Source organism: Apodemus sylvaticus, chromosome 5, assembly GCF_947179515.1.
Source record: "Apodemus sylvaticus chromosome 5, mApoSyl1.1, whole genome shotgun sequence".
Classification (NCBI taxonomy): domain Eukaryota; kingdom Metazoa; phylum Chordata; class Mammalia; order Rodentia; family Muridae; genus Apodemus; species Apodemus sylvaticus.
In genome coordinates this window covers 105,442,538-105,469,884 of record NC_067476.1, presented here as the reverse complement: position 1 = coordinate 105,469,884, position 27,347 = coordinate 105,442,538, and the positions used below count along the sequence as shown (strand labels likewise).

At 42.6% G+C, this 27,347-nt stretch overlaps 1 protein-coding gene across 4 annotated transcripts in view; it reads right to left on the bottom strand.

Annotated features, from left to right (window-relative positions):
• Window positions 1-4,743: 4,743 nt before the first annotated feature.
• Window positions 4,744-27,347, bottom strand: part of Sqor (sulfide quinone oxidoreductase) — a 51,210-nt gene continuing 28,606 nt past the window's right edge. For all 4 annotated transcript variants that reach the window (XM_052183446.1, XM_052183445.1, XM_052183448.1 and 1 more), the window contains 8 exons: window positions 25,637-25,807; window positions 21,147-21,200; window positions 14,955-15,149; window positions 14,146-14,355; window positions 9,638-9,821; window positions 6,549-6,616; window positions 6,105-6,283; window positions 4,744-5,019 (listed from right to left, as the gene is read on the bottom strand). In XM_052183446.1, coding sequence (XP_052039406.1) covers window positions 4,962-5,019; window positions 6,105-6,283; window positions 6,549-6,616; window positions 9,638-9,821; window positions 14,146-14,355; window positions 14,955-15,149; window positions 21,147-21,200; window positions 25,637-25,807 — 1,119 coding nt within the window. In that variant the 3' untranslated portion in view covers window positions 4,744-4,961. The remainder of the gene's footprint in view (window positions 5,020-6,104; window positions 6,284-6,548; window positions 6,617-9,637; window positions 9,822-14,145; window positions 14,356-14,954; window positions 15,150-21,146; window positions 21,201-25,636; window positions 25,808-27,347) is intronic.

Here is a 27,347-nt window from a genome sequence, read left to right as displayed (position 1 = left end):
TGCCTATTTTGATGTGGTCAACAGCCAGGACCACTGGGGCCAGAATCCTGGAGATTTATGCAGGTCCACAACCTTCTGAAAACCAACATCCTTCCAGGTTCTTGTTTCAAGAGTTCTTGATGACTTGCTCTCCATGAGCCAGGAGTCCTTCTCCAGGGCTAGACTGTTCATATTTCAGGATTTGCAGACCACATGGGTTCCCTCATCATTACCCAGCAATGTCTTTACAGTGTAAGTACACCTGTAATCATATTCCAAGAAATGTTTATTTACTTTAAAAAATAGGTAATAGGCTGTGTGTGTCTCACAGGTTATAATTTCACATCTGCCACAGTATTTAAATTTTCTGCTTATGATTGCCATACAGTGTTTTCTGCAGTACTGCTGATATGACACCTAGCCCAAGTATGTGTGAGCAGTGAACACCCTGCTTGTCTGGTGACATGACCTTAGCTCAAGCCCTAATCATCTTGAAGTTAGTTGGCCCGTTTCTCTCTCTCTCTCTCTCTCTCTCTCTCTCTCTCTCTCTCTCTCTCTCTCTCTCTCTCTCTCTCTCTCTCTCACCTTCATCTCATCTTCCCTCTAGTGCGTCATTGTGGTTCCACAATCTGTCCATATATTTTTTTGTCAGCATCACTGCCTTGCTTTAGGTTTTCCTAGTGACAGTTGAATCCCAATAAAGGGCACACAAGGAGTCTAACTGGAATAATTCAAGGTGGTTGATGCACCACAGCAGAAGCCAGATGGAGGGGAGACACAGGCATGGGCTCAATGCTGTCACTCAGGGTTTGCTGTTAGGCCTTGTTTCTGGTACCCAGCCCATCAGAAGGCAGAGAGTGGGTACCAGGACCCACAGCAGATCTTGGCCAACAATCAGTGCTGAAGGATCAGGTTGATGGGTTTTCTGTTCACTAATCAACAATAAGTTGATTAGAAAAATGAGACTGAAAAATGTACACTAAATGCAAGCTCAACTTCTTTAAACCATTAGAGTCAACAGGTGAAAATCTATATAAAATTGCTATAAAACATCATGAATTTATAGTCTGAATTTTTGTTTTTAACCTCATCGTGGGGTCAAGGCAAGGGTGAAATCAGAGGGACAAAGGGCTCACTGACTCCCTGTCTCCCTTATCCTGCCATCTTCTCTCGCCATCACTGAGTGGTCAAACCCAACCAGAACAGAGGCACGGGAAGAGACCACTGATTCAGATCACACTTGATGTGTGTTCCTGGGGCAGAGGGTGGGAAGAGCATGAGAGCACACATGGGAGTAAGTATGTGTTCATGCGTGTCATAGCATGTGTGCATGTGTGTCATAGCATGTGTGCATGAGTGTCATAGCATGTGTGCATGTGTGTCATAGCATTGTGCATGTGTGTCATAGCATGTGTGCATGTGTGTTATAGCTTGTGCACACATGTCAGAAGAGCAGTCTAGTGAATACACAGGTAAGATGGCTCAGTGGATAAAGTGATTGCTGCTAGGCTTGCCCACCCGAGTGTCATCTCCAGGCCCCACATGGCAGAGAGAGAAAACTGATTCCTGTAAGTTGTCCTCTGATTCATGTGTGTTCCATGGCACTCGTAGCCACACACACGGAAACATGTTAGTAAATATAAAAAATAATCAATATTGGGATAGAAAAGTGTCTCCCTCCCCCCCCCTTTGTCAACCTCATGGGATATTTCTACTACATGATACTGACCTTAAATTTTTCCCATCATGTGACAAGCACCTCCCTTAGCTACTTGGCAGTAAAGCAAACAAGACAGATGTAATTTTTATTAACCTAATCAGAAGGCCTCATCTTACCCAAACATTTTTCTTGTTTCTTCTTTCCCTGAGATAATCAAAGTAAGTCTATATTGAATGAAAGCCCTACGGTTTTAAGGCATGAAGGAAAAAATCAGATCAGGGATCTGGGGATGTAGCTCACTGTGGTAGAGTGTTTACTTGGCATGCACAAGGCCCTGATTTCAACTCCCAGAACTACAGGAAAGAAATAATTAAATCAGATCAGAGCTCTGCAATACATTTTTAATAACATGAACTGCTTTTACATATTGCATTACAAAAGCCACTTTCCTCAAAAAGAGGAATAATTTGTTTTGAAATTTATTTTGAGATTATAATTTAATTACATCATTTTTCCTTTCCCTTTGCTCCCTCCAAAGCCTATACCCCTCCCTGGCTGCACTCCTTCAAATTCATGCCTCTTTTTTTCACTAATTGCTATTGCATGCACAAATGTGCATATATACATGTATATGTATGTGTATATTCCTAAATATAACCTGTTCAATCTGAACATTATTTGTAATATTTAAGCTGAAAAAGAGACACCTACCTGCTGTTGGCTGTCTTGATGTTGGATAAAGTGATCACTTTTGTCTCTGCTCTCTACACTTTCTACAAAATTTAAATAGAAGAAAACCTTTCTCATACATATACAAAAGAAAACATCTAACTCTCAAACCTCGGCCGTCCCTAGCTGACTTAAGTCCACCTCTCCCTCTATCCCAATGCTCCCTACACTGTGACCTAAATGCATCGCTTACACACCAGGACAGGTAGGATCCAGGTTCTCTTCCCAGCACTCACACTGTGGTTCATAACACCTGTAATTCCTATTCTAGAAAGTCAGGAGGAAGAACTTCTGAAGGTAAAGGTAACTGCAGGCACAAAGAACTGTCCAGTTTGGCAGGCCCAGCCTGTCACTTCTGGATTCTGAGTGAGTGTAACTGAAACATGTGTCTACCAGCAGAACCTGTGTCTCAGTCCTGCCCAAAGACACTGCCCTGAGAAAAACCTGCACCCCGTCCCATGCCAAGCCTCACATTCCTCATTCTGCACCCCTGACCCACACCATGCCTCATGTTCCTCTTCCTGCCCCCTACTCCTGATTCAAAGATAACTCCAAAAAAATGCCCTCTCCTTTGACCAGTCCCATAACAATAAAGTGGTAAGATTTCAAAGGCTAAGCATTTCTAGAATTGAGCACACTTGCTATCTTCTCCAGCTGGAGAAACTGAAATCTGGAGAGCAATGTGCAGACCAGTAGGGTCAGAGCTTCCACGGCAGTGGCAATAAGTTACACTCTATACATCACCTCTGAAGCAGTTGTCTCTTGGAGGTTTTATTCGGAATGTATTAGCATAAGCAGACCCAGGAGGCTGTGTTAAGTCTGCAAAGAATTTCAAATTCCCTCCACCAAGAGGCTCAGCCCTTAACCAGAATTCATGCCCCATTCTTTCTAGCCTTTCTTTCCACACCCAGGAAGCTAGTCCCTTCTGGATTGTTCCTGGAGCCTGTATAGTGAACTCAATCCTGCAGGAGTGTAGAGACGGGCTGCAGGAATCCCAGGAGGGCACGGGGCTTCTCTGACTTCAGGTAATTGTTTTGTGTGTGCCACCAGAAGGCAAGTGGCCAGCCCAATATGAGCACTGTGTGTAGTATGGCTTTGCCATTCTGGGAGCAGGATGAGGGAGTAGTCACGGGCTATAGTCCAAACAGGGGCATCCTGGAGACCAAAAGGACTGCCACTGATGCCTGGGTAGGAGCAGGTATTGCCCAAGTAAAAATCCCTGATGCATGATCAGCTCAGGGACAATCTTCCATTTCCCTCAGCATGAGACCTCCTGCTAGGGTGGTGCTCAACTTTATCCCAGAGCTGAATGGAAAGTGCCCTCCCAATCAATGCATGTCTAACTCAGCAAGCTCCCCAGCACCCCAAAAAAGAAGCTAGCACAAGGGCCACAAAAAAAAAAAAGAACAGAGCCCTTATTCTGGTTTCTCACTGCATTCCCCAGGCTGAAAACAGCAGTTAGTAGGTGTCTGGTAAATAGTCGTTGAATGAATATATGTCTGAATAAGATTTCTAGAGTCTTAAGGAGAATTCCAAGAACCCAGAGAGATTTGGTAACACATTAAAGGGTTTGAATTCTAAAATGTTATAAAATCAAAGTCTTTTATGAATATGAAATATACATGCCTTTAAACTTCTAGACTGCCTGAAACTGAACTTCCACAATCAACTGACTGGGAGTGTATTAGGTTGGAGCTACTATTGAACTTCAGGCAAATTGGAGCTGTTTCCAGTCCAAACTCACGCAACACTTTCTTGGCCAAACTGGAGATGACTTGAGACAACACTTACCTTAGCCACTGGAATTCTTCAGATCCAACACCACTGTATTCGTGAAAGTTCTCTGGGGAAACTCAGGTGCCATGACAGATTTAGGTCAACAAGAAATTTTGTAGAGGAAATGCCCTGCAGGATAGAGGAGACTAAAGGGGAAGGGGAAGGGCTTAATTTCAGACTGTGACAAGGGTGGGATCCCTGATGGAATACAGAGAGGAGGAAAATCTTAGGTTCAGCCAAGTTTGTAGGACTCCCAGAGCCGACACTGCCCAGCAGAGGACCTGGGACTGGAAGTGCCTGTCACTGGCTGGAAAAGCACAGGCTCAGTGCAGTGTCGAGGCACCTGGGCTCTAGAATCTCCATGATTGTCTCCTACAGCAAGAGTTCTAAGAAAGCAAGTATAGGGCTGTGGTGCAGTCTTTGATATAATGTCATTGGACTGTTCTGTTTAGTGACTCGGTCTCTAGAAAGTAAGTTGAACACACCAAGTAAACAACAAGGAAGCCATTGCCCCAACACCAGCTTCTTCTCCCAAGTGCCGCAACTTCCCATTCCTGCTAGTCAAGATATTTTCTCAAATAAGTAAACCAATGGCAAAGTTTTACTTAGAAAATAGAATTTTATTTCATTTGGATGTTTCCAAAGACTCATTCTGGGTTGTCCATGTGATAGCTGTTCAGAGGTCTAGAAAGGTCACCATGTCCAGTAGGAAACTCCTTAAAGGGTAAGGGTCTGAGTCCTTTGTATCTGTCATGTCAACTGGTAACTGCGATTTTGGTCCAGAAGCCATCCAAGAAGAGCAAGCTCTGAGCCATCTTTAATGCATGCCCAGATGAAACAGCTTTCTCAAGAAGGCTGGACCGCCCCAGTAGCCTCTGTAAGAAATAGCACAGAAAGGTCATGGAGACAAAGGAGATGAGGTGACATAATGTTATAAGAAGTCACTAGGGATGCCTATCAGCACACAAAGCAAGATATATCTACTGAAGTGGAAAGGCTGTCATGATTGAACAACCTACGATGGGTCCCAGTTTTGACAGTGAACTTGCTGTGTAAGCCCAGCATGCTGACTAAACTCAGCATACACCCACAAAGCTGCTGCTACATGCATACTGCTACCTACTTACCTTCACCTCAGGACTTCAAAGGAGGGCATAGTCTCTCAGCCTTACTGACATTAGGACCCAGCAGTTCCTTATCACGGGATGCCCTGTCATTGCAGTATCCCTCACCTCTGCTCACCAGATGTCAACAGCATCCTTCCAGTGATAACAGCCAAAAATTTCTCCAAATATTGCCAAATGTCCCCAAAATCATCCTGGATTGAGGATCACTGGTGTGGATATCCTAACTTATCAACCTCATATGCCTCTGAGAAAGTCAAAGAGTGCTTTTTTTAAGCATAGAGGAGTTATTAATTTGTACTAGTCTACTTATTGAATACCTACCATTGTCTGACTCTGTATTATCTCCTTAATGTTATTTTCAATTCTGGGATAATAAACTAAACATAGTCTAATCAACTTGTTCAGCTAGTCAACGGTAGAAACATTATTCAAAATTAGGTCAGAGCTTGAGTCTATCTCTGTTCTCTTAATTACTTTTAATGTTTCTCAAACATATGAGAAAACACTTGGCATGTAAAAGAATTTTTATTATAGTATTATTGTTAGCATTATTATTTATCTAATTCTTCTGGGAACAAAAAAGAAAAGAGGCGCCCCACCACAAGGTGGAGCCATTGCAAACCTTGCCCTTACCTAGGACAACCTTCTTTGCCAAGCATGGATGAGGCTCAGAGTTCTTTAAGGACTACCATTAAGTCTTGAGAAATGCTGCAGTAGAGTAGGACTCATTAGCAAGTCCTGCTTTGAATGGAAGCTAGAAGGACCCTTCCCTCATAACAGCCCACCCCCAAGCAAGCCGGTGCCCTCTGCACAAGCACCGACGAGACACCCACCTCAGCATCATATTCCAGTACAGGAACGGCATCATGTCAGCCTTCATGAGGTACATAGAAATTCGCTCTTTACTCTGATCGAAGGGGAAGGTTTCCAGGGGCTGAGCTGTGTAGTCAAACTCAGCAAGAATCACACGGTTGTAGCCAGTTACCAGTGGGCACGAGGTATAGCCGTCATACTGAAATCATGAGAATAAGCAAGAAGGTGCTTTCTGTCATGGAACTTCATAATTTATTATTTGCTGAGTGACTGAAATTGGTGTGTGTGTGGTAGTTTCTAGGTTTTGGGCTGTGACAAATGAAAATTATGTAATAATACTACAGACAAATTAAATGCTTATGGTATAAGCTAATAAGAAAGTGTCAGAATTATGGAAGAACACTTCCTTCATACAGAATAAACGAGGTGATAAATGAGGCAGTAACTGCTATAGGTATACAAACCTTTTTTATGGGTCTTCGATTCTTCATAATCAGAGAAATCGTTCTATCGAGGATTCCAGACTGGGCAGCTAAAAGAGAACAGGAAGTCTAAGCATCAGGTCCTCCAAGAAAACTCATTTGTATATAATTTAACATAAACAAGATAATGGTGATTCCATCCATACCCGTCCAGATTGTTAGTAGATCATGACCCTTCCTTTTACTTGAAGTCCTTACTATCAGGAGGAGCCCTCAGTTCATCAAAGGCCACACAGCTGTCACTCTTAGTTTGAAATTAAGGACCCAGCTCTCTCCCACACAGGATGATAAGGGTAGCCCTCTCAAATCCCATTTCTCCCACTCCAGGTTTGGTCTGGGTACCATGTTGTATAGCATCTTGTATCCCCACTCACAGAGAGCCCAGATTGGTAGCCCCAGTCATACCCACTAAGGCAAAGTGCTGAGCAAATTTCCTCTCTACAGTATTGCCTGACTGAGGCCAAACCAGATAGATAGATAGATAGATAGATAGATAGACAGACAGACAGACAGACAGACAGACAGACAGATAGATAGATAGATAGATAGATAGATAGATAGGGTCTTTATAGATGTATTTGTGAATATATATAAGGCAAGTGTAGGAAAAAAATCCACAAAAAGCCTTATAGATACAATTCAAAGAATATTTATGATGTGGGTGTACTAGTTCTTATTAGTAGAACAATGGAATATTTTTGAGATTGAGTAAAAGAAACAGTGAGGAACTACCATTGAACTGAACAAATGTTCCCCTGTAGAAGCTGTTCTTAATCTCATTCAAAAACAAGCCACAGACTAATATTGCCCGAAAACTATAGTTTACTGGCACTCAAATAAAAAAATGATTTCATTGGCTCTAGAAGTGGACAGCACAATTGAATGAAACTACTTAATGGCTGTCCTCACTGATAACAAAGTAATATCTGCAAAGATCCTGCCCCTCTTTGGGGAATTAGATATCACGGAGGACATGAAGAAACTGCACTGAGAATATATGAGGAAGTCTCTGGCGCAGGGTGCCAACCTCAATGTCGAAGGAGAAAAGCTGTCTCTAGGTGCCATTGCAGAGAGACTAGGCCTGGAAGCAGTCACAGCCAACAGCAAGGTGGAAAAAGTGTGTGGGTGTGGCCAGCCCCTAGCTGCGTTCCTCAATCTCCTATTTTGCTCAAAAGTCTCTTGGCAGAGAAGCAAGGAAAGCGGGCTAAGCCACGGGAAGCTGTATTCAGCGTGGGAGAACACGCCCTTGCTCACACTGGTCTGGACAGAGCCTGGGAGGCAAGCAGAGCCAAGGAGGGGTGGATACCTGCAGGTGTCGCATGGGACAGCCAGGAGCCTGCGGGAGGAAAGCTAGTGGGAAACGCATGGGGAAAGCTGGAGTCATTGTTTCTTAGGCACTAAGGACACAGGCAAGTATCCCTGTGAAATGACACAATGGAGCACTCACGGCAGTGCTGTAAAATAAAATTATACTCAAATGCAAGTAAGACTTTCCAGTTTTGAAGCAATCACGTAATAAGACATGGTTTGTAAAAAGGCAAATGTGATAACAATGGAGACACTGTTTACACGGCTGAGGAAGGTAAACACCCACCAGATGGCAGAGCCAGAAGGAAGGCATCACGTGATAAGTATTGCTTGGTCATACTTAGAACTGTATCTGAAGCACTGAACTAATATTTCTTTGTCTGGCATAGGCTAAAAGCTAGGCAATCTGACCTCTCATATTAGGTCTTTCTACCACTGAAATGCATGTAATGTGGATATAAATTAAAGGTACTGTCTTATACACTATCTATTAGTTACCAAGAGAAAACAGGCTAAGGACTCAGTGGGCAGAGGTGTTTACCACCAAGAATGAGGAGTTGAGTTCAATTCCCAGGACCCACAGGATGGGTAGAAAGAACCAACTCCAAGCTGTCCTCTAACCTCTGTGAGTTCATGCCCATAAACAAATAAATAAATGTAATTACATAAATGCAACAGGCATGGCCCACCTTAGCCAAGTAATGAACTCTAGGCTTGCCAAACACAATACAAACTAACCTCACAGCTACAAGAATGTTTTTAGAAAGTATGAGTTAGACTGCATGTGAGACAGTTTTGTTATACAATGTTAAGTTTCTTGGTCATAATAAGGGTTCTGTAGATATGGAGGAATGTGTACTTTCTAGAAGAGGCAAATTAAGTTATTTAAGGCAAAGAAGCATCATGACACCTCAACTACTTTCAAATGACTCATTAAAAACATCTAAAAGTATAAAGAGTAGTAAATCAAAAATGCATTTTTGTCACATTTTTCATTGGTTGAGATTTTTAAAATTAAAGAGGCAAGAGATAAATATCATTGATAATGAAAAAGACATTTGCTAGATCTCATAGAAAGGTATCCAGTTCACATAAAAAATGCTATCCAGCCATCAGCAGAAAGGTCCATGTTTTATGGCCTCCACTGAAGACAGCTCCTGTCTGTAGAGGACAGAATCTAAAAGGCAATTCTCCCCATCACTGCTAGTGCAGAACATCTGGGTAAAGAATTTAGTTTTCCAGGCTGAGGCCTTAATCGTGTACCAATCAGGGCATGCTCCACTGTGCTTGTCTATACAGAACAATTTTCTGGTCTGCAAGCTTTCATTGACTTGCATGTGTTTCCTAGAGAAACAAATGCCTCCCTAGCTCTACAGTGTTTTAGGCAAAAGAAAAATAGCCATGCTGCCTGGTATCAAGGACCAAGAGTACCAGAGATGTAAGTGTGGCAATCACAAAACTTACTACCTAGATAACTGGGAGAGGCCACCTCTTTATTGCCCTGAAAAACAGTCTCTGTGACAGGTAAGGACTCACTCTTTTGGTATTTTTGTAAAGCCCTTAAAAGCTATTTTCTTCTCCCTAAGATACCCAGTTCATTGAGGATTTCATTCTGTCTGCCTTGAGGAAGCCAAAGTCATTTTTAGATCACAAAAGGTTTTACCCATGATAAATAAAATATATTAAAATCATTGAATCCTGAAAGTTTGTGCTAAACTTCTGTTTTTCTGGTACTTGGAGGAGAATCAGAGCTGGTAGCATACCTACTGCAGCAGCAGTCTTTGAGGTTGGGAGGTTGGTGCAGTCCCCGATGCCAAACACATTCGGGTATTTCTTATGCTGAAGAGTCTCTTTATCCACGTCCACCCAGCCAGCAGAATCAGCCACAGGACTCTTCTTAAGGACATCTGGTGAGCTCATAGGTGGTGTGACATGAAGCATTTCATACTATACAAAACAAGAGCATCCACATTTGTATCTTTTCAGTGTGTCTACAGCCCACAGGCTTCTCTCTGTCTTCCTCATTTTGTATATCATAATGGCCCCAGGGAACGTAATGCACTAGTGAATGTATCAATCCATTTGTTCTCCAAGACTTTAGGGGATATGGTGGAGGATAAGGAGAAACTAAACAGATGTCCTCTCAGGTTTCTATGATCTGACTATACTGAGCCCAAATACATTCAATAGGAAGGATGGGGAACCCAACATTTTGAAGTAGAATTCACTAACATTCTGAAATACTCTATCAATGCTACCATTGTTACTAAATACGGAGGAGTGGTATATATTGTTTATAACTCTCTGCCCCTCAACTGTCAACTTAGTGCTGTCTGGGTTTGGTCCTTCAGTTGTATTCTGGAAGGAGATGCTTAGAGTCTCTGAAACTTGTAAAGATCATGTTAAATGCTGGTGTGAACATCACCCCTCCAAAGGTCTCAACTCTAAAAATGCATGAAGAAAAGTTCCAAGTCACCAAACAAGAGGACAAACTGAGGGATAACGTTCTCTAACATCCTGGAGAAGCAAAGCGGGATCTTGGCTAGCATCCGGTGTTCTGAGTAGTGCTGAATGCAGAGATGAGTTTCCTTTTCCCAAACACATACATAAAGGCTGTCCCAGATGATCCCTGCCATCCATCCATTCGTCCAATGTTTTATTTGTGTAATTTTCTTCCACTTTTTGTAGGGCGTGCCTTTTTTTTTCTTTATTTTACAGTCCCATGTAGCAACTTCAATGTCTTGTCAGATCTACTTCGGGACACATTTATTCAATTATCTATGTTTCGTCAGGGTAAAAATGTTTATATGTTAAGGTTATCTCAACCTTGTGTAAAGCTCTCTTTAAATGGGATGTCAGCCGGGCGGTGGTGGCGCACTCCTGTAATCCCAGCACTCTGGGAGGCAGAGGCAGGTGGATTTCTGAGCTGGAGGCCAGCCTGGTCTACAGAGTGAGTTCCAGCACAGCCAGGGCTACACAGAGAAACCCTGTCTCAAAAAACCAAAAAGAAAGGGGGGGGGGAGAATGTCAATAGCCTCTAGTGTCCCATGGGGCTCAACACTCACTGAGGGGCCAGAAATCAAAAAGCTGAATTGCATTTATTCAAACTCTCAGTTACAGGATTACATAACCTCAGGAAAGGGCCGCAATGCTTAGTACTCCTGAGCATTATAGCCTTTGAGGGGCCTTTAGAGGGCATGAGTCCCTGACAGCATGTCTGTCTGTTAATGAGCATGGAGAAGCCTGGACCAATTCACACACTCTCTATCATAAAGTATCCAAGACCACTAGGCTTTAGGGTATATAAAACTCCTTACACGGCTGTTCCCAGTCTCAGTTGAACATGACGGTCATTAGAGTAATTTTTGAAATTCAGTGTTCCTCAGTCCACTCTCCAGGCCAATTAATTGAAATGTGGGCTATAGATACCCAGGAATCAGCACATTTTGAAAGCTCTCTGGGCAATGCTAGCCCTGGTAACAGTTACTTAAAAGTCTTCAGTGGGCTTTTTGGTATTCATAGTCTAAGATCTTAATTGAAATATTTGAGCTGAAAATCTTATCACTCGGAGGTGATATAAAACACCTTCCCCTTTACAAACTTGGTAAAGGAAAATCTCCTCTCATCCTTCCAACTCTCTGCCTACAGCCTCTACTCTCCAGCTCAGCCGGATGCCACATTTTTAAAACATCGCCAAATCAAGTTCCTTTGCTCAAGCTCAAACTTTTCTCAGAGAAGTCTGCTTTGGCAAGTCAGCCACTCACAATATATTCACTTCTGCTTTGCATAAAATTCACAATGCTGGCTCACTTGTTTTCCAGGAAAAACAGATTTCAGGAGCAGCAAGTTTGAAAATCTAGAAGAGGAAGGACCTTCTAGACCTCACAACTGTGACAATCTAGAAAGCAAAAACCAACATTGACAACAACTTGTTTAAAGTGATAACTAGTGTCCAGACAAAAACTCCGGTGGGCCCTTTGGGCACAGCCATATGAGAGCTGTTCACAGTGAGGGCCCTGATCTGGGGGGAACAGACCCAGACGAGCAGACATCACAGAAGTGCTAGGGAAAAGAAGAAAGAGCTGTGTCACAAGGACACTGAAACCAGTTTGAAGCTTCTGACCAAATGTGGGACAATTTGATAACAAAAATAACTTTTAGAGCATTAATGAATGAGAAAATATTAGAGAAGATGAGCAGCCATGAGTCCCTACCAGTAATTAATTGATAAACACAAAAGAAAAGGAACTTGCTGATAAAATGCTTCCTACTAAGTTTGGATGAAATTCTGGAGTAAAAAAAAAATATATTTTGTAATCACCACACAGAAAGCAAAGTAGATGAGCATCTTCAGTGGTACCAAGTCTGGGCAATACTTTAAAGAACAGAGTGCATGCGTGATTTGAAATTGCCTCTCTAAAGACAAGGAGGAAGGACGGTAACTCAGTGAGAAAGCAAGCCTCATCTGGACTGGTGACCAGAACAGACCTCCTGAGTGCCTGTAAGGAACTCCTTGGACTATAGGTTGCTTATGAAACGCTCATAAAGTAAAAGTCATCACCATAAATGGAAAATTCCATTTTTTGAGAAAGTGCAGAGAGGAAGGCTATGTTGTATCAAAGTGTCGGAGTCACAGAAGATAAAGGGAAGCTGTGGAAATGCCCCTGATTGAAGGAGGCTAGACATCAGCCTAGCTGTTCTAGGCATCACTGTAGCTGTGCTATATATCAGCCTAGCTGTGCTAGACTTCACTGTAGCTGTGCTAGACATCACTGTAGCTCTGCTAGACATCACTGTAGCTGTGCTAGACATCACTATAGCTATGCTAGGCATCACTGTAGCTGTGCTAGACATCACTGTAGCTGTGCTAGACATCAGCCTAGCTGTGCTAGACATCAGCCTAGCTGTGCTGGACATCACTGTAGCTGTGCTAGACATCACTGTAGCTGTGCTAGACATCACTGTAGCTGTGCTAGACATCACTGTAGCTGTGCTAGGCATCATTGTAGCTGTGCTAGACATCACTGTAGCTGTGCTAGACATCACTGTAGCTGTGCTAGACATCACTGTAGCTGTGCTAGACATGGAAGAATGCTGTCGAGCTATTGGGTCGGTCAACAAACAAAACTGCATACACGTAGTAGATAAAAATATCATGTGTGTGCCAAATTTACTAGGTACATAGTAACTAGCAATTAACTATCATGGTTACATAAGAAAGTACCCTTATCTTAGGAAGTTTATCTAGAAAATTTATCTAGAGCTAAGGAGAATAATGCATGACAACGATGACCAGCTGTATCTAGGGAAATTAACAGAAATAGAGATTTAGAGGCAATCCAGCAATAGAGCTAAAACAGCTGCCGTAAGATTCTCTACGTGAATCTAGCTAAAGACATGCACGATCCTATTTCTGCTATTTTTGTTTTTATAACTTCTCTTTAAGTTTGAAGATATTTTCAAATATGAGACTTTCAAAGTATGCCCCTGAGCCATCAGTAACATTTTAATGATATTTAATATATTCTGTTTAAGAACAAAAAAAGGGTACAGTGAGTTTTAGAAAGAGCTTAAGCTGAAAGGCTCTTATTTAAGTGTTTGATATTTAGAAGACTAATCTTCAATTCATTCAAAATTCCTTTTTATGGAACTCATCGTCACTAAATACAGAGTACAATGTGAGTGGGCTATGCTTTCTCACTGTGCATAGCTTCTACAAAGTAGTATGAACAAACATTCTCCAGTACCCTGGCATCTTGTGCTTAATCTTTATAATTCTTCCATAAACGTAGTATTCTCACTCGGTGGCAAAAGACACAGTTGCCCAAGACCGAGGGCCCACAACCCAGGCTGAAATCTTTACAGGGAAGGTGGTGGCTGTCCTGTCTGTCCTGAGCAACCCACAGCTCCCTTCCAGTTCACAAGCAGGGCTGTGTCTCACACACCAAAAGTTTAGACATTCACAGGACATTTGAAGAAGCGCTCCCTAAACTCTCCAGGAAATAAAATGAAGTGAAATAGTTTGAGTCTCAGGGAAAGAGGAGTTAAAGAATATTAAAAAAAAAAAAAAATCATCTGGCGCTGCAGATCAGCCCTCCGCCTCCCTGCTGGCACAGTCTCTCCAACCTTGCCCTCTTCAGTTCCCTTTCCTGCTCTATCTTCCCCAGCAGGTAGCAATGCTGGTCCAGGGGGATGTGCCCTCCTGTCTCCTGCATTTGCAGCTCTGAGCAGCAGAAAAGGCTCCAAGCAGCCAGTTTAACCTGCCACTCACTTGAATCACGTGCCTCTCCCCAGGCTTGTCCAGGATCTCAAAAACAGCCTCCTGTTTGTCAGCTCGGACCTCAATAAGGTTGTGCTTATAGTTGACAGAGACGTTCCTCTCCCGAATGATCTCCTGCAAGGCATCTGCGTATTTCTTAACTCCAAAAATTGTTCCAAGAGCTGTACTGAAGATGACATTAGCCTTGGGTCGCTTTCCAGTCTAAGAAAGAGCAAAGAGGAAAGCCAGACAATTACTCCAGTCGCCATTTTGTTCCTTATTTCATTTTTTCATCCAGACCAGAATTAAAACACTGTGTAGAGATTTTCTCACAAATTAAGCTGGTAGAACTTCAAAAGCTTGTAACAACCCCTATGATCTGGGAAGAACTTCCTCATCATCAGAAGCAGTTCCTGGAGCTGTCCCTTAACTGATCACCTCACAGTACGCACTGCAGTTTACAGAGCTCAGGGGAGCACAGGCCTAGTGTCAGGTTCCAAGAACACAGGTCATAGTCCTCAGGCAATCCTTCGTGTGTGTGTGTGTGTGTGTGTGTGTGTGTGTGTGTGTGTGTGTGTGTAGTATGATTGTCACCATATTTTTTAAAACTATAGAAAAACCTTTCTAATTTGTGAGAATGGCTTTGTAAGAGAGAATGTGCATGGTGAATGGTCTCCACACCCAGCTATGTAACTGTGTTCAAATGGAACAAAACTCTGAGAAACAGTACGGTCACATGACAGAAATTAAAGTGGACTTGTAGCAGGTGCTCGATTGGTGGTACCTGCCCTTGTCCACTCTGTCCTGAAAAGGAGCCTCACCTTCCTGAAATAGGCTTCCGATAGGTACATGATCTTTTGGGGAGCACCAGCGCACTTCACTGGGGTGTTTGGGAAGGTGAAAAGGGCATTGCCTTCCTTGAAGTCCTGCAGGGCCTTCCATGTCTTCTCCACTGTCTTCACTGAATAATTAGACCCTATTTTGGGATAAGCGAAGCCTTCAGGTAGTCCTTTAATCTGCAATGAAACACAAGGAAATTTGTTTTTTAAAAAGAGAGAAACTTGAAGCAATCACACTAAAATCAGGGACTAGACAAGGCTGCCCTCTCTCTCCATATTTATTCAATATAGTACTTGAAGTTCTACCTAGAGCAATGAGACAACAAAAGGAGGTCAAAGGAATACAAATTGGAAAGAAAGAAGTCAAAATATCACTCTTTGCAAATGATATAATAGTATAATTAAACGACCCCAAAAACTCTACCAAAGAACTCCTACAGCTGATAAACAACTTCAGCAAAGTGACCAGATATAAAATTAACTCAAACAAATCAGTAGTCTTCTTATACTCAAAGGATAAACAGACTGAGAAAGAAATTAAGGAAATGACACACTTCACAATAGTCATAAACAATATAAAGTATCTTGGTGTGACTCTAACCAAACAAGTGAAAGATCTGTATGACAAGAACTTCAAGTCTCTAAAGAAAGAAATCAAAGACGACCTCATAAGATAGAAAGATCTCCCATGCTCGTGGATTAGCAGGATTAATATAGTAAAAATGGCCATCTTGCCAAAAGCAATATACAGATTCAATGCAATCCCCATCAAAATTCCAACCCAATTCTTCACAGAGTTAGAAAGAGCAATTTGCAAATTATTCTGGAATAACACAAAACCCAGGATGGCAAAAACTATTCTCAACAATAAAAGAACTTCTGGAGGAATCACTATCCCTGACCTCAAGCTCTACTACAGAGCAATTGTGCTAAAAACTGCATAGTATTTGTACAGTGACAGGCAAGTAGACCAATGGAATAGAATTAAAGACCCAGAAATGAACCCACACACCTATGGTCACTTGATCTTTGACAAAGGAGTTAAAACCCTCCAGTGGAAAAAAAGACAGCATTTTCAATCAATGGTGCTGGATCAACTGGCAGTCAACTTGTAGAACACCGCAAATTAATCATGCTTATCTCCCTGTACAAAGCTCAAGTCCAAATGGATCAAGGATCTCCACATAAAACCAGATACACTGAATCTAATAGAAGAGAAAGTGGGGGAAAGCATCAAACACATGGGCACAGGGGAAAAGTTCCTGAACAGAACACAAATAGCTTATGCTCTAAGATCAACAATAGACAAATGAAACTTCATAAAAATGTAAAGCTTCTGTAAGGCAAAGGACACTGTCAATAAGACAAAACAGCAACTAACAAATTGGGAAAAGATCTTTACCAACCCTACATCTGACAGAGGGTTAATATCCAAGGTATACAAAGAACTCAAGAAGGTAGACTCCAGATATTCAAATAACCCTATTTAAAAAATGGGCTACAGAACTAAACAAAGAATTTTTAACTAAGGAATATCGAATGGCTAAGAAGCACCTAAAGAAATGTTCAACATCCTTAGTCATCAAGGAAATGCAAATCAAAACAATCCTGAGATTTCACCTCACACCAGTCAGAATGGCTAAGATCAAAAACTCAGGAGACAGCAGGTGCTGGTGAGGATGTAAAGAAAGAGGAGCACTCATCCACTGTTGGTGGGACTGCAAGCTGGTACAACCACTCTGAAAATCAGTTTGGTGCTTGCTCAGAAAACTGGGCATAATAATGCTGGAGGACCCTGTTATGCCACTCCTGGGAATATACCCAGAGCATTCTCCAGCATGTAATAAGGGCACATGCTCCACTATGTTCATAGCAACCTTATTTATAATAGCCAGAAGTTGGAAAGAACCCAGATGTCGCTCAAGAGAGGAATGGATTCAGAAAATGTGGTACATTTACACAATGGAATACTACTCAGCTATTAAAAACAATGAATTCATGAAATTATTAAGCAAATGGATAGAACTGGAAAATATCATCCTAAGTGAGGTAACCCAATCACAAAAGAAAACACATGGTATGCACTCACTGATAATTGGATATTAGCCCAGAAGCTTGGACTACCCAAGACACATTTCACACACCGAATGAAGCTCAAGAAGAAGGAAGAACAAAGTATGGATACTCTGGTCCTTCTTAGAAGGGGGAACAAGATACCCATAGGAGGAGATACAGAGACAACGTGTGGAGCAGAGTCTGAGGGAAAGACCATCCAGAGACTGCCCCTCCTAGGGATCCATCCCATATACAGTTACAAAACCGAGACACTATTGTAGATGCCAACAAATGCTTGCTGACAGGAGCCTGTTATAGTTGTCACCTGAGAGGCTCTGCCAGTGCAGTACAAATACAGAGGGGGACACTCTCATCCAAACAGTAAACTGAGCACAGCGTCCCCAGTGGAGGAACTAGAGAAAGGGCCAAGGAGCTGAAGGGTTTGCAGCATCATAGGAGGAACAACAATCTGAACCAACCAGTAGCCCTAGAGTTCCCAGGGACTAAACCATCCACCAAAGAGTACACGTGGAGGGACCCATGGCTCCAGATGCATATGCAGCAGAGGATGACCTTGTTGGACATCAAAGGGAGGAGAGGCCCTTGGTCCTGAGAAGGCTCGATGCCCCAGTGTAGGGGAATGCCAAGACAGGGAAGTGGGAGTGGGTGGATTGGTGAACAGGATGAGGGAGGATGGATTAGGGGATTTTCGCGGGTGGGGGGAAGGGGGGACCAGGAAAGGGGACAAGATTTGAAATGTAAATGAAAAATATATCTAATAAATAAAAAAAGAATAAAAAGGAAAAAAATCAATAAAAAGTGTGAGACAGATAATAAAATTTTACTCAGCCCTGAAGAATTAAATCATGACATTTGTAGAAAATTAATATAATGTAGATCATTGTATTAAGTAAGATACACCAAAGTCAGAAAAGCAAATAGCATATTTTTCTCATATGCATATTATAGATTTCAACTTGTGTGTGTGTGTGTGTGTGTGTGTGCATGTGCAAGGATGTGTGCATGCATCAAGGAAGTGGAAAACAAACCATAAGAGGAAAGAAAGAGGCCATAAGAAAGGAAGGGAAGAGAAATAAGGTAGTCTACCGGACATGAAAACCTACGGCAGGGATATTTAAGGGAAGGAAGGGGGCCTACTAATGGAGGTCAGGATGTCAAAAACACATGAAGATCTCCTTATGAAAACCATTATGATGCATGCGAATTCACAAAATTAAAAGAAATAAGTGCATTTCTTTTTAGGCATACATATAAATTTACCATTTATCAGGGATTAAAGCAAATCTACATATTTATAAAAACAAAACTATGTCAATCCTTTTTGGAGCCCTTGGTCTTTTCCAATTCTACAGCCCTTCAGACACGATGGTAGCATCAGCTCCCCAGTACTCACACACAGAACAGACAGGCAAACAAGAGGCTTAGACCAGTGGCCCCTGAAATCACCTGTCAAGCTGCAGAGTGGGCTCAGTCCTGAAGAACCCACCCTCCACCTCCCTGGACAAGAGGCTGCAGTTGGGGTACAGCTCTTCCTACCTCCAGAGTGAGGACAGGATGCCAACCAGAACTGCCTTCAGGGGAACCACTTGCCTTTCTAAGGAGAGGCAGGAAGGACCAAGAGCTAGCCATTCTTCCACAATGCCCATAACAGAAGACTGAAATTACCCTCTTGGGTTGTGCACATCAAACTCTTGGTGAGAGAGTAAAAGAGGCAATGAAGGCATGGACGTTGAAATATTTAAAACCTGGGTTCCATCTTCCTTTTCTACTTAACAGTGTTGTAGCTGAGTAAGTTGCCTTGTACGTAAAAGCCACTGTTAAGAGAAAGGCTGCTGGCCGGGCGGTGGTGGTGCACGCCTGTAATCCCAGCTCTTGGGAGGCAGAGGCAGGTGGATTTCTGAGTTCGAGGCCAGCCTGGTCTACAAAGTGAGTTCCAGGACAGCCAGAGCTACACAGAGAAACCCTGTCTCGAAAAGAGAGGGGGAGAGAGAGAGAGAGAGAGAGAGAGAGAGAGAGAGAGAGAGAGAGAGAGAGAGAGAGAGAGAGAGAGAGAGAGAGAGAGGAGAGAGAGAGAGGCAGACAGAGAGGCAGAGAGACAGAGAGGCAGAGAGAGAGGCAGAGAGACAGAGAGACAGACAGAGACAGAGAGACAGAGACGGAGACGGAGAGACAGGGAGAGAGACAGAGAGAGAGAGAGAGAGAGAGAGACAGAGAGAGAGAGGGAGAGAGAGAGGCTGCTGTAACCTGCTATCTGAAGTTCTATGTGGTGGTGAGTGGTGTTTTATGCTCCCTCAGCCACCAGTGTTGCTTTCAAGGGCAAAGAGATGGGAGCAGAGAGGAGACACATGACATCAGGGAAGAGAAGAAATGAATCGCTCTTTGATAGTTCAGAGGGAGGCTGGGGACCATCCAGTCTGTCCCGCAAGACAGCGTGCTGAAGACAGTCAGTGGGGCTAGCCTGAGAATGAGCAGGGACAGATGGTCTGTGTCAAGCATGAGAGGCCATGTATCTAACAGACAGAGTGGAGATCCGGCCTGACAAACCATCCCATTCCTGCCTAGTGCTCCACAGGGGTCTTGTATCTGCAGACGACTGCCTTCTTTTCTGCTTTGTATTCACTTGGGAAGTTTCTAGAAATGTCAAGCAACGGGTATCCAGGAGTGCGCTAGCCACAGTTAAGTTATATTCTCTTAGCCTCAGTTTCTTCATTTATGAGACAGAGGAAAAAGACCTTCTCACCAGAAGCTATAAAGGATCAATCCTCTGCATTTTTTCCTTATCAGTATATTTACGCATACTTTCATACTCTATTCTTTAGACTTAAATACCTCCGGAGAAATGCAAGAAACTTAGAGGTTATTTACAACTACATACCTGGTTTCACATACATGGTTTATAAAAGCTGTCTAGGGAATACGTCGATGTACAGTTGCTAAAGGGTAAATTTGGAGCAGTCCAGAACAAGAAAGCATATGGGTATTAGCACAGATATAATTACAACTGGATATTGATATCTATAGATGCTTCCATAGTGATGCTTTTAAAAACTGAAGGTGAAGATAAAATAGCTCTACATTGGGTTATTGTATATTTACACAACTGTATAACAATCAGTTTCCTATATGCTTCAAGAAATGTAATAGTTGCCGCTATTCCAAATAATAATAATAAATATATTTGGAAAAAAAAAAGACTGTTGTTTCTTAGCTCACTACAAGAGGGCGCTACAAACTCTCAATCATGGCTTTTTCCTTATAAGGCCTCTAGAGAACCTTCATATAACATATCCCAACACATCTCCACTACCTTCCCCACACCCCAGGCATGTGACAATTCTTCACATATAAACACACCCAAAGCCCTTCTCTAAGCCACCTGTATGAGCTGGGATCATGGGTCTGCAGCCTGGGTCAGCACCAGGCTTTATGTGCTGTAACTATTTGCCTGCAGTCCCCAAAATGCTCCTGGGAATCACAAAAAACAAATGAATTACTCTAAAGTGTTTTGGGGAAATCAACTCGAACCTCACAGTTCTCAGGGAACTTGTAGCTCCTTTGCCTGATGAAAGCACATCTAGGAAACTTCCAAGTATCATTTACACTGTGTTAGTCGCTTCATACCGAAGACACTCAAGTCTCTATACAGTAAAACCTAAACATGCTCAGAGCCTGATGAGCAAATAGCTATGTTCTGCTGTTAGAGTTCGCTTAAGAACTCACGAGCTAGATCTGATTTGCAAAGGAAAGCCAATTCTTTTATGTGGCCAGCTCAGCCCTACATAACGAGGCCAGCTTCTTGTGAGTACAGAAAGATCTTGTTTCTGCCAGAAACACAATTAGGGCACAGACATACTGAATTGTACTTAAACTTTAAAGCTAAAGCACATTGTTATCATTGACAGAATCTTAGAGAAGACTTTTTTCATCATAAGGAAAATACTCTGAGAAATAAGCTAGACTTGGGGGATACATGGGTATCTTAGAACCATTTCCCTATCATTTCCCAATTGCCAATGAATGTAAGGAGAGAATATTGTATCTTAGTGTTGTCTTAGCATAAATCAGAGGGTATAACACAGCAACAACTGAAGACCGTACCTTCTCATAGTCCAGCTGGATTCCAAGAGCGATAATAAGATATCTGTAGGAGATCTACAACACAAACCAAAAAAAAAAAAAAAAAAAAAACCATATATAGTGTTAGACCAATGCTCAAAACTCAGCACCCCATGCCTCAATCTATCAACTCAAGTGTTTCCAAGTAGATGGTAGTGGGCAGGGTGGGCAGGGTGGGCAGGGGTGAATATACCCCACAGTTGACCACCCTTCTTCCCTTTCTGTTGCCTCACATCTCAGTGCTTCAGAAAGGCCTTGGAGCCATCTTAGGCCTTGGAGCCTACTAAGAACAACTTCCTAATCTCAAAAGATGGGCAATATGATTGTTTTTATGACATATCATAATTTTATGAATCTGTTCAAACTGAACCAATATCACAATTGGGAAACTTCCTTCAAAGGTCACTGAAAAGTATGTTATACACTTGTTTATGTTTAATGATTCAGATAGGGATTGTGACTGTTCGTGCTGAAGACAATGATACCCATAAAAGTGTTAATGTGCATGCATGTACAGGATCAAGGGGAAGATATAGCAGGAGAAAGTGTAAGAGCGAAGTGTAAGAGCATTCCTTTAAAAAGCTAAACAAAGAAAGCAATTAGATAAAAGCCAGGAGTCCAGCAAGATGATGTGGATGGGGACCCCCTTGGTCTCAGATTAAATTATAGAAAACAGGCAGCACACTGAGCAAACACCAGGTGAACAGAGTAAGAATGTCCCACTCTCTCGGGAGAGGTTGTTGGAAAAGACCCACTTTTGCTATAAAGGAGACTTGACTCCAGAGTGTCCAGGTTTCCCTGTGCCTCTTACTTTTTCCCAGAGATCCCTTAACCCAGTGCCCATGATGCTTTTTGGAAGTGAGCATGTGATACAGAGGCCAAGCCTTCCCTCACTTCCCACAACACTCCCAGAGTATAAAGGTTGTTTCTTCTCCTTGCAGTTCTAGAACCTAGAGGGGAACTAAGCAATGCTGGTTGTATGAATAAATATATGAAGGAATAATTTTAGTTGTATTTTCAAAAAAAGTTTATCAAAGTTAATGGGGGAGGGAGCATCCAGATCTGCATCCTCTGTCCAGAGTCAACAGCTTAGTTACATAGGGAACCCAGACATTGAAGGGTACGGGTGTGTCAAGAGTCTAGGATTCTGGAATGCTGTTTGGGTTATTAAGGCTATTATGAACAAAATACCCAGGAAGAAGGCACGGGGAGACAACAGAATGGCCTAGAAACAGCAGGACTGTTCTCTCCCACAGTCAGGTGCTATGTTTGCCTTTTTCAGTGATGTCAGCACAGTGTCAATTCATGTTGAGTTCAAGGTCAATTCACAACTCTCTGTCCTTCCTACATGACCCCCCACCCCCCACACACACGCTAAGTCAGGCTTCCCTGTCCTGGAAGAGTGTAACGCCGCCACTCTGAGTCTTACTTAAAAGCAGAAAGTCATATATACTACCTCATATAAGTAAATATATGTGCATATGTTTTTCTAGGAAATTAAAGGTTTATATATTGTTGTTCCTCTGCTGATAGCTCATAACTTCCTTCTTTTCCTTGGTATCTCCAGGAGACCAGATTAAATTACATATCATTACTCTTTGTTCATCATGGCTTGTTTACCTGGCAGTCTTTTGCTCATAGATCTGCAGGCCTCTCCCTAATAAATACAGCAACCAGGACTGCCTCACTGAGTGGTCCTCTTGGAGATCCAGGGATTCCTCAGTGTCTCTATAATAGGGTTGATTATCTTGAGGATTATAAATTATTTACAACTCTGAAGAACCCCAGTAGATGTTCTGGCCATCTATCATTTGTGACTTCTAAGGCTCAGAAACTTGGGAAATTGTAGAGTGTTGTGAGGTTGGGGAAGAAGTTTGTGAATTTGGTAGGGTTCTTCCAGGACTCCACTGAGCACAGCACTGCCCAGGCTGATGGCATCACAGATCAGTACATAACATCTCTCGGGAGATAATCTTGTTGGTTTTTAATTCATCCTCCCACTCTGTCTGAGTCTTTTGGATTTATGATTCTTGTCACCCACTTAGCAATTTTCACCACAGATGGGAGCCTTTAAGTTCAAGTTTTAATTTTGTAGCATGTCCCTAGAGAGCCTTCTTCAGACTGCATAAATTAATCAGTGTTCTTTAGCAAACATGATTCAATTTACCAAATCCTTCTATTCTTAGGATTGTGTCTCCTGTCACAGACACCAGATGAAAAGTGGACTTGGGGACACTGCTATGACCTAGACTGTCTCTGATGCCCCTGACTTGGGAGTCTGTGTTCTAGACCACAAGCCTTATTTCTCCTCTGAACGTTAGTGTTTCCCTTCTTACCCTTCCTATTCTAGCCACACTAGCTTGTTTCCTCCATTATCTCTGTTTCTTCCCCCACTGCCCCCAAGGCATTTGCATGTAGCTCCTACCTCTAACCCTAACTAATGCCTACTCACCCTTTAACTAAGAAAGAAAGCCTTTAGGCAGGCGTTCCTCAACCTAAAATCCCCAATTGGTTCTTGTGCTGTGGCTTAGTAATTTTTTGTGTTATTACCTGAACCCTTATCTTTCCCATCAGACTGGGTTCCTGGAAGAGCTAAACCCTCTCATTGTAAGTTCAGTCTTCAGACTAGCATCTAGGACATAGAAGGTGTGTAGTAAATACTTGTAAGGAAACCATGTCTCAGTTTCTTCATTTGTGTACCTTCCTCCGTGAGCTGCTTGATCACTCAATGAGCAGAAACCTGTAAAGCACTTAGGGTAGTGTTTTGCACAGGTGCAAGCTCAGGAAGTGTTGTTACTGTTTTCTAAAAAACATTTAAACAGGGACATATGGACTGTGTCTTCAGCATGAGCCAGCCCGGCTTAGTGGCTAGCTGAGGGCGGGTTTCTCATCTTTGAACCTTTTGTTGGCAACCTTCTATTTCTAAATTACTATGTGACAGGTATTTAGTTGGTGCGCCAGGAGTTTTGCAAGGGTTTGGCTGCTGATTTACTAGGTTCTTAGCGTCAGAATCCCTCCCCTGTCTCCACCCCAACCTCCTGTATGCAATGAGAATACTTGTCCATATTAGGCCTTCTGGCAAGGTCCCTGTTGTTCTTTGGAATTGCTCAAAAGTCAAGTCTACAAGCTTTACTGTTCCTTCATGTTTGGGTCAGCAGACTTGGAAGTTTGTTCAAAAGCCTTCAGCCTTTCGGGTTTTTTTTTTTTTGGCGGGACGGGGTTGTTTTGTTTTGTTTTGTTGTTGTGTTTTTTCTAGCTGGGCTTTCTTCTTTTTTAATGACCTCCCTCCCATAAGCTTGTCGATGCCCAGTCCTTACAAATAATCGATATTACACTTTGACAAAAGCACCAAGATATGTGTAGAGCCAAGTATTTTTCCTTTACAGATTGCCTGTGCTTTCCCTTTAGGGCATCACCACAGATCCCAGGTCTTCTATCACTTCCTACACCATTTAACGGTTGGCTTCCCTACAGAACCAAGACATTCAAGGTCTCGAGTCTCTGGGTGGCACAGAGCACAGATCAGGATGGATTTTATTATCTGTCTACTTGGATAAAACTCTTATTTTTCACCAGCAACTGAATGTGTTTGTAGATTCACTCGTCCAGCAAGCACTGCTGAGGCCCTCGCTAGTTCTAAAACTGCAAGAAGAAAACGGAACCTCCATCCTCTAGGGGTGATTTGTGACATGAGGGAAGGTATGGCTTCTGTACTACATGCTCACTGCCATAAAGCATCATGGGCTCTGTGCTGAGGGAGCTCTAGGAGGGGCCTGTGGCAAGGTGAGTTCCCTGACGAACTGACTGGAGGTTGCAGGTCTGGGCTCAGCAGCAGACAGAAACCATGAAACTGCAGCTGTATACTGAGCCTGGGGTCTCACCATTGGACTTCGACTCCATCAATTATAGAGGAAACAATTATTGGAAACCCTGTGGGTCCAGTGTAGAAGGTAACTTCTAGCTAGTGCCAAGCCCTTCTGAACTTGTCCTCCAGCAGCATCATTTCCCCTAGTGCTGGGACAAACCTTAGTTGCATGATTCCCTTAACTGTCTGGAAGCATGCCTGGACTGTGACTGGGGTAGATATTTCCCAATACTCACTTCCTATGGAAAGCCAGATGCCAGTTAGAAATACTAGCTTACTTCAAAAGAAAGGGAAAATGCAGCTGCTATTTCAATACATAGAAATAGCATTTGTTCAACAAAAATTCAGTCTCAAGATGCTGTACTAATCAAGGTCCACTGTATCACACAGTGAATGTTCAACAAACTTATTTTAGATTATTTATTCAAAACTGCTCAGTCCTTCTACCTATTCCATATACTATACACTGCCATGCCATGCAGATTTTAACACAGCCCTGTAAACACAAACACAGGCTGCTATGCCATCTTCCATCCTGGGGGTGTGCAGCTTGGCAATGGCTATGCTGCCCCCAGATAACAAGAAACCCAGCAGCACCGATGTTTACCTCCTTGCCAGTGTCTGTGCGGATACAGTTCTTGTCTGGGTTCAGCTCTGCCACTCTGTCTTGAATCCACTGCACACCGGATGGAATCACACTCATTGTGGAACGGTCTGACGAGGACAACTCTTTGGCACCAGCACCCACTAATGTCCACATTGGCTGGTAGAAATGCCTCTGAGAAACAAAATATTAAGGGAGCTTGTTTCCATTTGAGCCTTATCCAAAGCATCTTAGTTGAAGTTCTTTCAACTAGACTCTCAATCCTTCCCTCCTAACCCTCAGAGCACTGCATAGAAAAGTCAGCAGATAGTTAATTCCCCACTCTTCTAATACCTTAACTCTGGAAGATTGTCACCAACCAAGAATAATTCTAAGACCAACAAAACAAAATGATAAGCTGTCTTTAATGACCACTGAGTTAGCCACAATTGTTTATTGCTAAAAGCTGATTTGATATTTGTTATGTATTATTACATATATGCAATAGAAATAGATTTATATATATATATATATATACATATGTGCATAATTTATGTATACAGATAGTAAGGAAAATTAAGTCTAAAAGCAACCCATAGTTCCTAGAAAGAATGAAGATTATGAAAGTCTGGAAGCTCACTGGCATTTCTAGGGGTTTTCAAAACCTCATTATCTTCAAATTATGATTCCACAATGGACCGCAGATATTTCTGGTTCATCTGTCCTTTCTGTCTCAAAAGATCTACACCCAAAGCCAATAGGACAAAACACAAATTATCAGGGTCTTTTGCAATGATCTTGCTTCAGATAGTTTATTTTTTCACTAATTTATTTATTTATTTATTCACTTTACATCCTGATCTCCACCCCAATCTACATTAATTGTGATTAACTGTTTTGGGCTCAGTACAGAGTGAATGGCAAGTTTAATGGCTTGTGAGAATTCACTCATTGGGTGGACCAAGAAACCAAAAGCTCCCCCATATTGCCAAACTGTTTCTGGCGTTTGGGTAGGTTGGCTAACCAGAGCAGCCTAGAACTCAGAGGGTGGTAAAGGAGACACACACGAATAGCCTGTAATCTCCCTAAGGTCAATAATGGCTGTGATCCTGAAAAAGGGAGGGCAGAGGTCTCCAGCTGTGAGGGCTCATCAGGTTTGAGTCCATCTTGAACAGAAAATGGAACAAAAACTCCAGCTCAAGAGTTTCTTGGGTCTACAAACATCAGCTCCAGCAATCAGGCAACCACAGCAGGCATCCAAAGCCTTAACATGGCCATCTCTTTCAAGAAAGGTCCCATGAGTGCCTCCTTAGAGGGCAGGACAGAGAAGATTGCCCAGCCTACAGCCATACCATCCCAAAAGCACCTGATCTTGTCTAATCTTGGAAACTAAGCAGGGCCGGGCCTGGTGAGGATCTGAAGGACAGAAATGATCGCTCTGTTCCTGGAAGAGCAGTGCACATGAGAAAGAAAAGCACCAGTGGGAGACCCACTGTGGGTCAGCCACGATACAGCATCTGCCACTCCACCCAACTAGTGGTGCACGATTCTGCCCTAATTCCATGGGGATCTCAGGAAGGGGTTAGAGTACACAAGTGTGTAAGGACTACAGAGAGAGCTCTGTAATACACAGGGAATCCTCAGACATGCTTAATGCAGACCTTGACGTGAAGCTGCTTCAGGATTACCTATACTCCTGCGCAAAGTCCCTCCCCAATGATCTGTGGGTAGCTCT